Source organism: Haliotis cracherodii, unplaced genomic scaffold (genome assembly GCF_022045235.1).
Source record: "Haliotis cracherodii isolate W230 unplaced genomic scaffold, xgHalCrac1.p SCAF_10, whole genome shotgun sequence".
NCBI classification, from domain to species: Eukaryota; Metazoa; Mollusca; class Gastropoda; order Lepetellida; family Haliotidae; genus Haliotis; species Haliotis cracherodii.
This window is the reverse complement of record NW_027266265.1, coordinates 53,618,606-53,631,978: the sequence shown is the minus strand read 5'-3', so window position 1 is coordinate 53,631,978 and position 13,373 is coordinate 53,618,606. Positions and strand designations below refer to the sequence as shown.

The following is a 13,373-nucleotide window of genomic DNA, read 5'->3' as shown; positions in this document are numbered from 1 at the left end:
CCTCGATAATCCAGGGTATAATACCTCCATTCCACTTTGCATGTTCCAATCAAGAGAAAAGAAGAGTAATTTGATTGGCCTAGTTTTAGTGCTATGTCATCTGTATTTTTGGTTGTTTAATGTTCCACTCAGCAATATTCCAGCTCCATAAAGGCAGTCTGGACCATACAATCCAGTGATTGACATCAAGAGAATTGATCAATAGGAAAAGATGGCATGCATCAAGCAAGTCAGTAAGCCTGATCACCCAATTTCATTAGTAAAACAGTCATTGTGGTGAATGTGTTCTAAGTAGATATCATAACAGAATAGTGAGTGAGTATAGTTTTACGCCGCTTTTAGCAATATTCCAGCAATATCATGGCAGGGAACACCAGAAATGGGCTTCACACATTGTACCCATGTCAGGAATCAAAGACGAGTGAACGCTTTAACCACTAGTGAGTGAGTGAGAGAGTTTGGTTTTACGTCGCTTTTAGCAATATTCCAGCAATATCACGGCGGGGGACACCAGATATGGGCTTCACACATTGTACCCATGTCGGGAATCGAACCCAGGTCTTCTGCTTGACGAGCGAACGCTTTAACCACTAGGCTACCCGACCGCCCCCATAACAGAATAGAGCTGTAATACAAAGAATAATCATGGATGATTATGTTTACAATTAACAAGTCCATACCTTGCATAATCTCAAATATGATGGTCTAAAGTTGTGTGACCATTCCGAGAGACAATGAGCCTCGTCAATGCACACAAATGGTATTGGCGGCAGTTTATCGGGAGGGGGGAAAGCCCCCTTCGTTGTTCCACCACCACCCACTATGGCCTCGGGGGACATCAACAGGAAGTGCACACTCCCATCATTCACCGCTGCGATAATACCATCACGCTGGGCTGGGGTCATGTTGGCGTGTAGACATGCTCCTCGGACACCAGGGGGCAGGCCAGTCACCTGATGCGACAAATGTCAAAGGTTGAGTATGTTTAGGTTGAATATGATGCTAACAATAATAATAACAAATAGTAACAATACTGTTACATAGTGAAGGTAGGAAGACTGCAGAGAAGCAGATCCATGCACAGCTAAGGGACACAACTCTGCACAACAAATAATAACTCAAACAACTAGGTCACCTGTGCTGACAAGCATGCACCACTGACAAATTAACTTTGGTCATATTGAAAAATTAGGTGTTCCTGTACTTATTTTGAGTTGTATACAACAGAAACACTCATTCACATATGCTATACAACATTACTCGTAAAAAAATCATAAACAGAAAATGAGAAGGAAAGTACATTGTATCACATGAATTTGTACAACAAATATTTCAAATTCACAATATTGAAATTCTGTGTCAACATTTCTTTAAGCATCTCACCTGATCTTCCATAAGAGACACCAAAGGGGAGACAACTAGGGTCAGACATCGGGAACGTTGGCCATAGATGTATGCAGGGAGTTGATAGCACAAACTCTTGCCTCCACCAGTAGAGAGCACAACAAGGGTAGACAACCCAGACAGAATTCTCTTAATTGTCTCCTCTTGACCTGGTCGGAACTGTTTGAAACCAAACTTCTTCAAACCAGTTTTCAAATCAGGTATGTCTGATGTTTCTGTTAAAAAATGAAGACAAGTCACAGCTTACATTTCAGCAATAATCATCTTACCCAAGCTCCTCACAGCGATAGCCTGTTATTGTCATAGTAAGAATGTAAGGGAGAAGTTGGTTGATTTTCCGTTAGTCTGCAATCTCGAACCAATCTGATTATTAAAACAACAAAGTAAATTCATCTGGAAAACATGGTCAGTCGTAAACCTTTTCAAAATGAAATATCATGGAATTCCCAAAGATATAAACAAAAGTATCAACGTTACTACATTTGGGGTTAGAGGGCAAATTTCAAGATTCTTGTAATGGCCGCGCCCACACTAGTGGCAGCGATGTTACCGAGAGTGTAACGAAGGTGTCACGCGCTGGGAAGGAGCTTGCATCTAACCAATGCAAGGGAGTTAACTGAATTTGGAAGTTCAGTTTCCACCTTTGCCGAACTAAGCTGGTATTATGAACTTATATTTTGGTTGGACTAACGAGTCCATGCTTAGTTCAATCAAAATCACATAATGATATTGACATCCAGTTCATAAACAACATGACAACTGCCAAATTTGTTTGATTTCAGGATTTGCAGAGCATGTGTACTGTCAAGTGGGCATTGGCATATCTTTATGATATAGGTGCTCAAGTGATCTGATACACTTTGCAAGGTAAAGCCCGTTTTATTACAATAAACATCTTAAAATTATCAATGAGAAGGTCTTCACTGGGCACAGCCATTTTGTTTGGAGCAAATGCTATAGAACGATAGAAGGGACATAACTCCTAATAGCCACTGGTGACTCTATGATCAAGCTCAGAAACTCCAGCCTAGTTCGGCAAGGGAAGATGTCGTTAATGGGCATACAAGGTCAGAAACATATTTCAGGTATATGATGACTTTGCATGTCAGTACACTGAGTAACACTGTACACTATAACTGAGTTTGGACAAGATGTACATTCTCTGTTGGGAATCATTTCTTGAAGCATTACGCCTTGGCACATTAATTAACACACATCATGTTATGGTCTCCATGTTTGCCTTCTGTTATTACTTGATGACATACATATAAAGGATATTACATCTAACAAATGTTATATTTGGGATAACACTTTCTTTGTAGAGTACAGATTCTAGTACTCCTTAGGGTTGAGACCCATCCGGGATTCCAACCCACACTGGTAACTTACACACGAGCCTTGAACATTTACTTTTAAAAAAATTAAAAAAATAAAAAGATGCTCAATTTGAATTTTTATCTTTTGCCGCATTGATCAGTCATAGCAGTGACTTGGCTCTTTGCGTCTTTGTCAGACATTGCTGAATTGCCTTAGTTTTCCTAGGTAAGCTGACATTTCTGTTACTTAAAGAACTTGAAAATACTAAGGTTGATGCTGAAAAAACAGTAGTCTAAACACTCCAGTACCAGCGACTTCTCCATTAGGTTGCAATGTAAGAAGAGGCTCCACAGATTTCGGAGGTTCCATGACTTCCCGCCGTGATCTAACAATCGACATCTCCACATCCATCATGGGGTCTTCATTCGCTGGTTGAGTGTCTGTCTGTGTGTCCTGCATGCCTCCTGTCTGTGTGTCCTCGTGGCCTTCAGTCTGTGATGGTCTCGCCACAGTTGATGAGGCTGATTGGACAGATATCAAAGATCAAGAACTGGTTTATACTTTGTGGGAGGTCATCAGGACAAGCTGCATCAACACTGATCAAAGTGTTTTGGGATCATCAACACTGATTCTGTACTGTGAGTGAAAAGATCTGTGTATAAAAAGTTATGACAAAAAAGTTTTGTTTGATTGTTTGTTTGTTGTTTAACGCCGCACTCAGCAATATTCCAGCTATATGACGGCGGTCTGTAAATAATCGTGTCTGGACCAGACAATCCAGTGATTGACACCATGAACATCGATCCACGCAATTGGGATCGATGACATGTATCAACCAAGTCAGCGAGCCTGACCACCCGATCCCGTTAGTCGCCTTTTACGACAAGCATAGTCACCTTTTACGGCAAGTATGGGTTGCTGAAGACCTATTCTACCCCGGAATCTTCACGGGTCTATGATGTTAAGAAAAAGTTTGGTCAAATATTTGTCTGTGTAAATTAGACGCATCTTGTGAATGGCATGAGATTTGCAGGAATGGAACTTGAAGCAGGAACAGGGGACCGCTATATTGTGACATGACAAGCAAGTGACACCACACCACAGCTGTCATGATGTCCATGTCTCTGTTCAGAGTGTACGGACAACATTCAAATAACTAGATTCTTTAACCATTAATGACACATAATTATACAAGGCAACCCCAGGTGTTTTCTGAGGAATGTGGCTGTAGTCCGTGAGAGCTCACATCATTTCTAGAACAGAGTTTTGTGAAAAACATACGATTGTTAACCTTCTAAACTTGAACACTTTGGTCAGCAGCTGGTCCAACCAAACCATCAAATAAGTGTACATATTACTTTATAGAATGATAACTCCTTCAGCACAGAGGTTAGCTATGATCGGTAGCCAAGCAGAAGAAGTGTAAGCCCATGACACTGATTTTTCCATGTTCCCATACAATACCTAGCAGTTCACTCCTTCTAATAGAAAAATGTGTGGCGGGGTAGGCTAGTGGTTAAAGCATTTGCTTGCCATGCTGACAGTCCAGGTTCAATCCCCCACAAGGGTAAAATGTGTGAAGCCCAATTCAGGTGTCACCCACTGTAATAATGCAGTAATAATGTTAAAAGTGGCATAAAACCTCACTCACTCACTCACTCACAGACTGTGAGAGTATACATTGCTGTCTCACCTGCAGGTGTTCGGACTCCTTGGGCCAACAGTGCTGCCTCCTGGATTGAGGGGAAGTCACTCTCGTCTATCTCTTCCACAACCTTCTTCGATCCACTATTCTTCTCTGAAACATCAGACATATTGAGTGCATGTTTCATATCCCATATAAACTACTGACCAAAAGTAAGGGAAGTGATGAAATGATAGTGAGTTGCGATGACGATAAATGTCTGTAAAGTTAATTTCGGGCGGGTAGATCAATATCTGGTGTGTCCACCAAGTTGGGTGATACATGCATGACACCTTGTTGGCATACAGTTCTTGCGTGTGGTTGCCCTTGGTATTGCCCGCCATTCCATGTGAAGAGTTTTCCCGAGCTGGGCCATGTTGGCGTACACACTTCAACCAAGAACATCCCTTAATTCAAAATTTCTGCCAATATTTCTAGCAAATGGAACAAGGACACGACGCTGGCCAGTCAAATGTCCATTCACTAGAACCAAATCAGTTCGTCTGTCATGTGCAACACACCATCACATGTACACTACCTGCCGATACCAATCATGGTCAAGAATTGTTCCCTGGCATACCGCTTGCCTCTACATCTCCGAAGACGTTTTTGGACCACCTCCATGGTCTAGTGGTAGAGCATCCGCCCGGAGCGGAAGGTCTGGGGTTCGATCCCCAGCCGCGTCAAACCAAAAGACGTTAAAAGATGGTACTTGTTGTTACCCTGTCTGGCGCTCGGCATTAAGGAGCTAAAACAAGGACTGGTCGGCTCGGAGTCAGTATACTGTGTCTGAGTTGGGTATTCATGTTAAACTGCGGCATGGTATCTCAGTGAGCTAGCACTATAAATCGGCATCAGTCTGGACTAGTACAAGCAGCCACACAAACACACACACGTACATGCACATCACTTTATAAGTGCAATAATCTTGGACGCGACGTTAAACCCCATTTCACCTCACCTCACCTCCAAAGACGTTTTTGACCATCTGCTTCCAAGGCCAAACCTTGATTTGTCTGTAAATATGGTGTAAAACCCATTATTGCACAGCCGCCCCCTGTGCTGCCTAGCCCACCCACCCATTTTTGCCGCCTATGATAAGCAGTTAGGGTCACACCCTTCCCCAGATGCCTTGCTTTCAAGCAGGCTGCAAAGAGCTGTTTATAATGGTTGAATTTCGCGTTCCTTTTATACGAAATTCTCCCTTGATAACAGGAGCAGATTTTAATCTATTGCGTGATGCAATTAATGTAATAAGACGATCTTGTCAAGGTATTGTTTTTTAGTGTGTGCTTAGCTCAATTGCATTAGTGTTTGTGAGTTCCCCTATAGCTCCACAGACTTCGGCTTCTGTGTCCACGTGCATCACCTGCTGTTCACGCATGATGTGAAATGATGTGATAAGGTGTTTCGTTCAGAGGCACCACCAAGGTAATGTCAATGTACACCTCAGTGATAGCTACATTCAAATCATTAGTTCATCAGGGCACTCTCAAAATAAGAAATGGGGGACTCTTATTAGAATGTTATTTTGGTGAAAAAAACTGACTTAAAGGATAAATTTTGTGGTTTATGCTGACAGCCTGAAATGTTTATATGTGACAGATATATTTTTCTGGAATTTAATTGGCCATAATTAAGGGTGCATATAACACATGAGTGCGTATTATACGTGAATAAATAAGTTTTGTGTACATTGATCAATCGGAAGGGGTGCTAATTGGGATTGTTCACTAGCCAATATGTTAGCAAATATCGCCGTGGGCGCTTATTAGAGCGGGGCGCTTATTACGTCGAATACGGTACTTCTGGTCTGTAGTATACCAGTAAACTGATCTCATGGTTCACACTAAACAAAATCCATGTCTGATCCCATCACTTGAAGCCAGTGAACTGAACAGTTTTTCAGTAATATCACACTCATCAGCCTCGTGTGGGTGGCAAGCCCAAAGTGAGGCAGGTTGGAGACATTTACAGTCTTGTGCCTCCATTTGATACCTGTAAATTTCCTTTGAAACTGAACTTGAAAGGTATCAAATTGAAGTAATCTATACCAGTTGGGAAAGGCACAACAACCAATACACTTCCAATATATCAATGTTCTTCTACTTCAGAAGGATAACATACAAGATGACCGCCGGAAGTGGCCATTGCCAAGTAACTGTAGCATTTTCCTAAAAGGGATAATGGCGCTAGTCATCAGCAAGATAATGGTCTAACATGGATTCGATACCTCTGGTAGACCAATCAGTATGCAGGATTCTTTAAAATGTCATGGCAGAATTAAAATAAACATGCATCAATACCATAATATACTTACGTGGACAGTCTCTTGACCAATGACCTGTTCCATTACAAACGAAGCATTTATCACCATAACTCTTGCTGCGAGCTTGCATCTTCTGTTTCCATTGGTTCCTCTTATACTGTCCACCTGTCATATGGCGGCCATCTTTACGTCTGTATTTTTTCACCTTCATGTTCAAGCGAACAAAATTCCCAGAGGAAACCCTCGATGCCGTTGCTTTTCTGTAAACAATTGCAGACACTAATAAACATCAAACTAGGTCATCGCTTAACATTAAGAACATGCCAAGATGTTAACAGTCCAAAATCTTTCATAAAATCGGTCAACACCTATGTACACATCAGAAGCACATACAAAACGTTAAGTATGATAAAAGTTTAATTATGGTAAAAACAGTAATTATGGTAAAAATGGTAAGTATGGTAAAAATGGTAAGTATGGTAAAAAATAAGAAGTACAGTATGATAAAGACAGTAGATATGGTATAAATGGTAATTTTGTAAAAAAAGTGAATATGATAAAACGGTGAGTATGGTAAAACGATGAGTATAAAAGATAATTAAGGCAAACAAAAAGATAACAGACCTAGGTTGAGCTTTTGGATTGGACTTCTTGACCACTTCCCCATCCTCTTCCTGATCTTCAGGAGCATCACCGGCCTGGAATTGTGGGTAAGAGTGAGTGAATTGGGTTACATGTTGCTTGGAGAAGTAAGATTTCAGTTTTTTAAAAAGCCAACAATCTGGTAAAAAAAGCCAAAATTAGACACTGACATCCCATAATGGTGAAACCCTTGGGTATGGCACAGACAAACCAAGAATCATAATCAGGATTCATCGTGGATTCGAACCCATGATTAACAAATTCTGATACAACTAAGGGACAAAACTGAAGTGGAGCAATGGATGGGGCTAGCCATCACCCAAACACTTCATAGAAAGGATCCAGAAGTGGTGAGTGAGTGAGTGAGTTGGGTTTGACGCCGCTTTTAACAGTATTACAGTCTTATCACAGTGTGTCAGCCTAATGTGGGAGGAAAGCCCAAAGTGATGCAGGTCTCAGATGTTTACCACTTCGGTGAAACCCACGAGCACGGGTATGGTGCTGCCAAACCTAGAAACGTAATCGGGGCGAACCGGGATTCAAACCCACAATCATAGGTTTCTGGCGTGCCCAACTCTTCACATTGAACCGTGGCGCCTCAGACAATTGGGCCACCCGTGCCCTGGTTCCAGAAGCAGTTTGACTCAATGCTTTATCCTTTTTGTCATTTGACCACAGTAAATATTAATCTGCTGCGATAATTTCCCTTATTTAATCCCATCAGCATTTTGTAAGCTGACTGATTTACTGAAATACAAACACACTTTACGTCATGCATAAAAGTCAATTACATTTGTGTAAAAAATATTATTTCCAGCTAGCCAGCCCTAAATTTAATTTTGAAATTATTGCAAGTGGTACTACACCTATTATTTGAGCTAATATTTCAACTGACAGTCTTAACACAATAAATGATACTTACTGTACAAGAACTGCCATCATTTGCCTTGAGTCTTTTCCTCGAGGTCGACCCTGACTTTTGTTTCCTCTTCTTAGTCTTTTTATCCATTGGATCCCCATCATCACTACCATCATCACTGACTTCACCAGCATCATATGCGTCTGTCACTGCTGCCCTCGACACAACTGACGTAGACGGTGATGACTCGTCTTCTCCAAAACCTCCCATAAAGGACGTATATTTCTCTCTAGATACACTAGTTGTTGTGTTTCTTGTAGTATTATTACTTGCAACAAAAGAAGGCATCTCAAAGTTTTCCGCAAACTCTTGTTCAAACATACTCTCATCCACCTCCATCACTGTTCTGGTTTGTGTGGGGAGAATAGAGTTATCTCCCTTTACTGTATTTTTATTTGAAAGGTTATCTCCCTTTACAGTGTTTATATTTGAAAATGAATCTGATTCATCTTCAGGAAATGGGTTTTTCAATTCTTTTGGTTTGAAAGCAGATACAGAGAATTTTTTTCGAGCTGTGAGAGTTAAATGACCTGGAACATCGACATTATCCGGGAAAGATTTTGTTGAATACCTATTTTTCGGTAATTTGGGTGTTGGTGAAAAGATTGAATTTTTCACTTTATTTGTAAATGGCATTGCAATGTCACCATCAATCTCATCCATGGCCCTTTCTGATTGTTTGTCACTCCCACGTTTAAAGTCACTACCAGTGCTATGTTTATATTGTCTGACGCTGACAGGTTCAAGGTCACCCCCAACATCCTCAAAAGGTGTGCTAGGCTCATCCTCAGGACCTGCAGGACTTGAGACAACTTTCTCATGAGTATTCTCTGACCCGCTTGGCTTCCAGCGCCATGATGCCTTCTGAGGATCCACTTTCTGAAATAACATGTGAAACAATTAACTGACTTATGAAAGATTACAAGGTGGTTGGGTAGCCTAGTGGTTAAAGCATTCACTTGTGACACCAAAGACTCGGGTTCGATTCCCAAAATGGGTACAATGTGTGAAGCCCATTTCTGGCGTCCAACACCATGATATTGCTGGAATATTGCAAAAGGTGGTGTAAAACCAAGCTCTCTCACTCACTCACTCACTCACTCACTATTAAAGTATAAACATCTTGAAACTAAAACACTGGGGACCAGTCAGCAGTATTCCAGCTGCATCATGGCGGCCTGTATAATCGACTCAACGCCAACCACTGACTGAAATTTTGAGCACCCCTATCACGTCCAGCGGGGCACAATGGCCGCAATCAGTCAAGTTCCAAAGTCTGACCACCTGATCCAATTTAACATGATCCATACAACATAAGGGATGTATCATAATAATGTTTGGTTTATTTTGAAAAAAACCCATCTAATTTTCTATTTAGAGTTTCCCTTTAAACATTGGTATTAGAGCATTAAGCTTCTCATAATCACTTATCTTAAACCATATGAGTGAGTGAGTGAGTGAGTTGGGTTTAACTCCGCTTTTAACAGTATTCAAGTTATATCACGGCGTGTCAGCTTAATGTGGGAGGAAAGCCCAAAGTGATGCAGGTCTCAGACGTTTAAGCTTCGGTGAAACCCACGAGCACGGGTATGGTGCTGACAAACCTAGAAACATAATCGGGGTGAACCGGGATTCAAACCCACAATCATAGGTTTCTGGCGTGCCCAAGGGATGCAACTCTGCACAGCGAATCGTGGCGCCTTAGACGACTGGGCCACCCATGCCCCCAAAACCATATGAGAGTATGACTTTATTATAGATACAAATGTTTTTGCAAAGACAGAAGAGCTTCTGTGGTCAGTTATAGAAGCATACAAATCAATTCACCACCAACAAATAGATCACTGAGCAGTATAGGAGGCTAACACTGGTTGTCCCTTTAAGCACACGAATCATAAAATTTCCATACATTTTTCACTTAAGCCACCAACTATTTTACATGCAATATAAAAACGTGCTATCTACACTGTCATTCAGATGTCTCAAGGAACAGATAGAAATATTTTCTGGACTAAGCAATACACATCGAAACAGTACATTTTGTTAGCCTTTTAAACAGTGTAATGAGGATACAAACCTTTCCAGCTGATGAAAACTTTTGTGAATTTTGGAACAGTTTGCTTCCAAGTTTGTCAAGTAGTTTCTGTGATTGATGCTGTTTTGTGACTTTCTTCTGTTTTTTGCTTCCCTCAGCGATGCCTTTGTTAAAACTGACCCCCCATACTTCATCCGAGTTGGACTTGTCCACATCATTGACTGTCTCCCTCTCGTCAGCTGATCCGTCCTTCACATCAGCTGATCTGTCCTTCACATCAGCTGATCCGTCCTTAACATCAGCTGATCCGTCCTTCGCATCAGCTGATCCATCCTTCACATCAGCTGATCCGTCCTTCACATCAGCTGATCCGTCCTTCACATCAGCTGATCCATCCTTCACATCAGCTGATCCATCCTTCACATCAGCTGATCCACCCTTCACATCAGCTGATCCGTCCTTTACATCAGCTGACTGTATAGCTACACTGTTGTAACTGGTTACATGTTCAAATGCAGACAAAATCTGAGGGCTTTGTGATGTGTCAGGAGTTGTCTCCCTTGATGTGTTCAGTATGTTGTCAGTATTTCGTCCATCAGCTGGTTTCTGTGAGCAAAACAATCTGAGTATTATATCTATTTCCACATAGCTGATCATAGTAACACACATAATATTGCAGATTTTATCAATTCTGTTTTCTTGTATTACTGATAATGCATTCTTTCATATTTCACATCCTCCTTGATTTGCAAGTGTATGATATCTTTCTACTCTTAAGATACAGACCATGGGTACATCGGCTATCATACCTTTGTCTTAGTCCAGCTTTAATGACACAACACTGGAAAGTAGCTATCCAATCAAGTTACACTTATTTAAGAACAAATGCAATGTCAATATCTTGATAGCATAAGGGTTTTCTTCACCGTCACTAAGGAAAACATCTTTTCCAGAACGATATGAAGTTCATTGATATTAAATGATTATTATCTTTCTGATTTGATTAAATAAATTGATTAAGAGTTTTTGTTTAGAAGAGTCACTTTGATGATGTGGTGATGATGAGAACTTCATGAGCATGATGAGCAAGAGACATTTTGTGCTATGTTATTGGTAAGAGATAGGGATGGAAAAGTCAGTGTTGAAATGAAGCCAGGTTTCAGATCAGTTCCTTTTATAGGATACTGTCTGATTATCATCAAAATTGTTCTGAAGGTTTTGCTCCAAATTTGAGAATGATATCACAGGAAACCCTAATTTAATCACAGTTTGTTACATGGGTGAAAGAACATTGAGAAATTAGCCTTATAATATTTATAAAGAAAAAGAGATTAAACAATGTTAAAGCCCAAAGACATACATGAAACATGAAAAAGTTTACATACCTTACTGTCACTTGAAATGGAATTTCCTTTCCTCAAATTGGCATAATTCTTGTAAGCATCTAAAATGATGATTTTACAGTCATTAAACAGATAGGTATCTTAAAATTCTGAAATATTTGTTCATGCCAGAAACCTGAGTAAAAAGTGGACGTGAAACTGTTTACATAAGTCTGTAACAATATTTTCATAATTAGTCAAAAAACAGTTTGGGACAAGGTTGCACGTGAGTTGAAGTTAAAGCCATTCCAGTTATATCACTCATGACAGTTTGATGTGGGCTGAAAGCCCGATCTGAAGCAGGTATTGGATGTTTACCACTTTAGTGAAGCATGGTGCTAACAAACCAAGAATCATACTCAGAGCATATATTGGATTGGAAATCATTATTATCAGATCCTGGCACAACTAGGGGATGCAACAACAAATTGTAGTGATGAAGACTGCGCCATCTGTACCCAATGACAAAACGGAAATGTCCTTAAAATAGAAGTTAAAAATAAGATAATAGAACACACATATATCAGGCAATATTTCCAATACGATGTGTGATACATTAAGTGCATGATACAGTTTAAGTAAGCAAGGTAAGCATTAAGCAGTAATTACCTCTGATTTCTTGAGGTGCATCGTCTATGTCAGTCTGAAAGAAATAGAAATCTTGGGATATTAATTATCTTACTGGTTTCACATTTTGATGTGCTTATTCTGACATATATTTGAAAATATTCTTATAGATAAGCACCGTTGCCATGTGCTCTTGGCCTTTGTAGTGCAGTTGCCATGGTAGCTACTTAGTCATTATTCTTGGCTACAGTGAATGTGCTTAGCAAAATCTGTTCCAGGCGTGGTGAGTTTACATTCTTACAATCATGAACTACTTCTATAACTTAAATTTACTGTAAAGTTTATTAAACTTTTTTGGTATCTTACTTTGCTATTGAAAATGAATCAATACACACATGATACAACTTCATCATGCTACTGTCTTACAATTTTCGTAATATGTTTTTCAACAGACTATAAACAATAAAGTTCTAGCTTAACTATTGTATATATATGTGTATGAAAGAAATGTATAAGTTGTTCATAAGCAAAGTAACACTGAACCATGCTAAACAGGGAAGTTAAAACATGTGAACCTCAGGAAAGCAAACCCAGGATGAGTATGACATGAAAGGGGTGTGTCATCTTAATGTTAAAAATACTACTTGTGTAATTAATAAACTATAATGATTACTGCAAAATTTATCAAAAAGCATACACCGTGAAAATAACATTTTATGGAGGGTTGAATTTGTTTAAATACACACAATGACATATTGATCAGCAATACCAATATCGACCGCGATCGATAAGCTGTCCATTGCTTCAGTGACCAGTTGGGGACGGGGATTTGACGAGTATCCTACAGATTATACAACCTTGGATGGTTTCCTGCTGTGTGTCTTGTAGAATGTCACTTCCCACTTTTTCAGAGTTTTCTTCAATTCTGTTACGTCCGACATCTTCCACAAATATTATGGTACTGATAGTCACAACTAGCTCCACAATACAAACAATAACGCTGCTGTCGCGTCAAGAAACGTCGATAGACACTGCACTGTCATCGCGAAAGTCCCGCCATCTCTGTGACGTCATATGGGGATTTCCCAAAATGAACCAATTAAATCCCTTGACAAGACGCACGGCTTCATAGAACGGGCACGTGTGGCTATGAA

At 40.1% G+C, this 13,373-nt stretch overlaps 1 protein-coding gene across 1 annotated transcript in view; it reads right to left on the bottom strand.

The window, feature by feature from the left end:
- Positions 1-13,162, bottom strand: part of LOC139454531 (ATP-dependent DNA helicase Q4-like) — a 393,084-nt gene extending 379,922 nt beyond the window's left edge. The window contains exons 1-11 of the mRNA XM_071236303.1: positions 13,077-13,162; positions 12,262-12,295; positions 11,656-11,714; positions 10,313-10,876; positions 8,239-9,114; positions 7,299-7,372; positions 6,726-6,934; positions 4,415-4,519; positions 3,030-3,242; positions 1,384-1,619; positions 681-953 (exon numbers count right to left, since the gene is read on the bottom strand). Of these exons, the coding sequence (XP_071092404.1) occupies positions 681-953; positions 1,384-1,619; positions 3,030-3,242; positions 4,415-4,519; positions 6,726-6,934; positions 7,299-7,372; positions 8,239-9,114; positions 10,313-10,876; positions 11,656-11,714; positions 12,262-12,295; positions 13,077-13,160 (2,727 nt within the window). The 5' untranslated portion in view covers positions 13,161-13,162. The remainder of the gene's footprint in view (positions 1-680; positions 954-1,383; positions 1,620-3,029; positions 3,243-4,414; positions 4,520-6,725; positions 6,935-7,298; positions 7,373-8,238; positions 9,115-10,312; positions 10,877-11,655; positions 11,715-12,261; positions 12,296-13,076) is intronic.
- Positions 13,163-13,373: the final 211 nt, after the last annotated feature.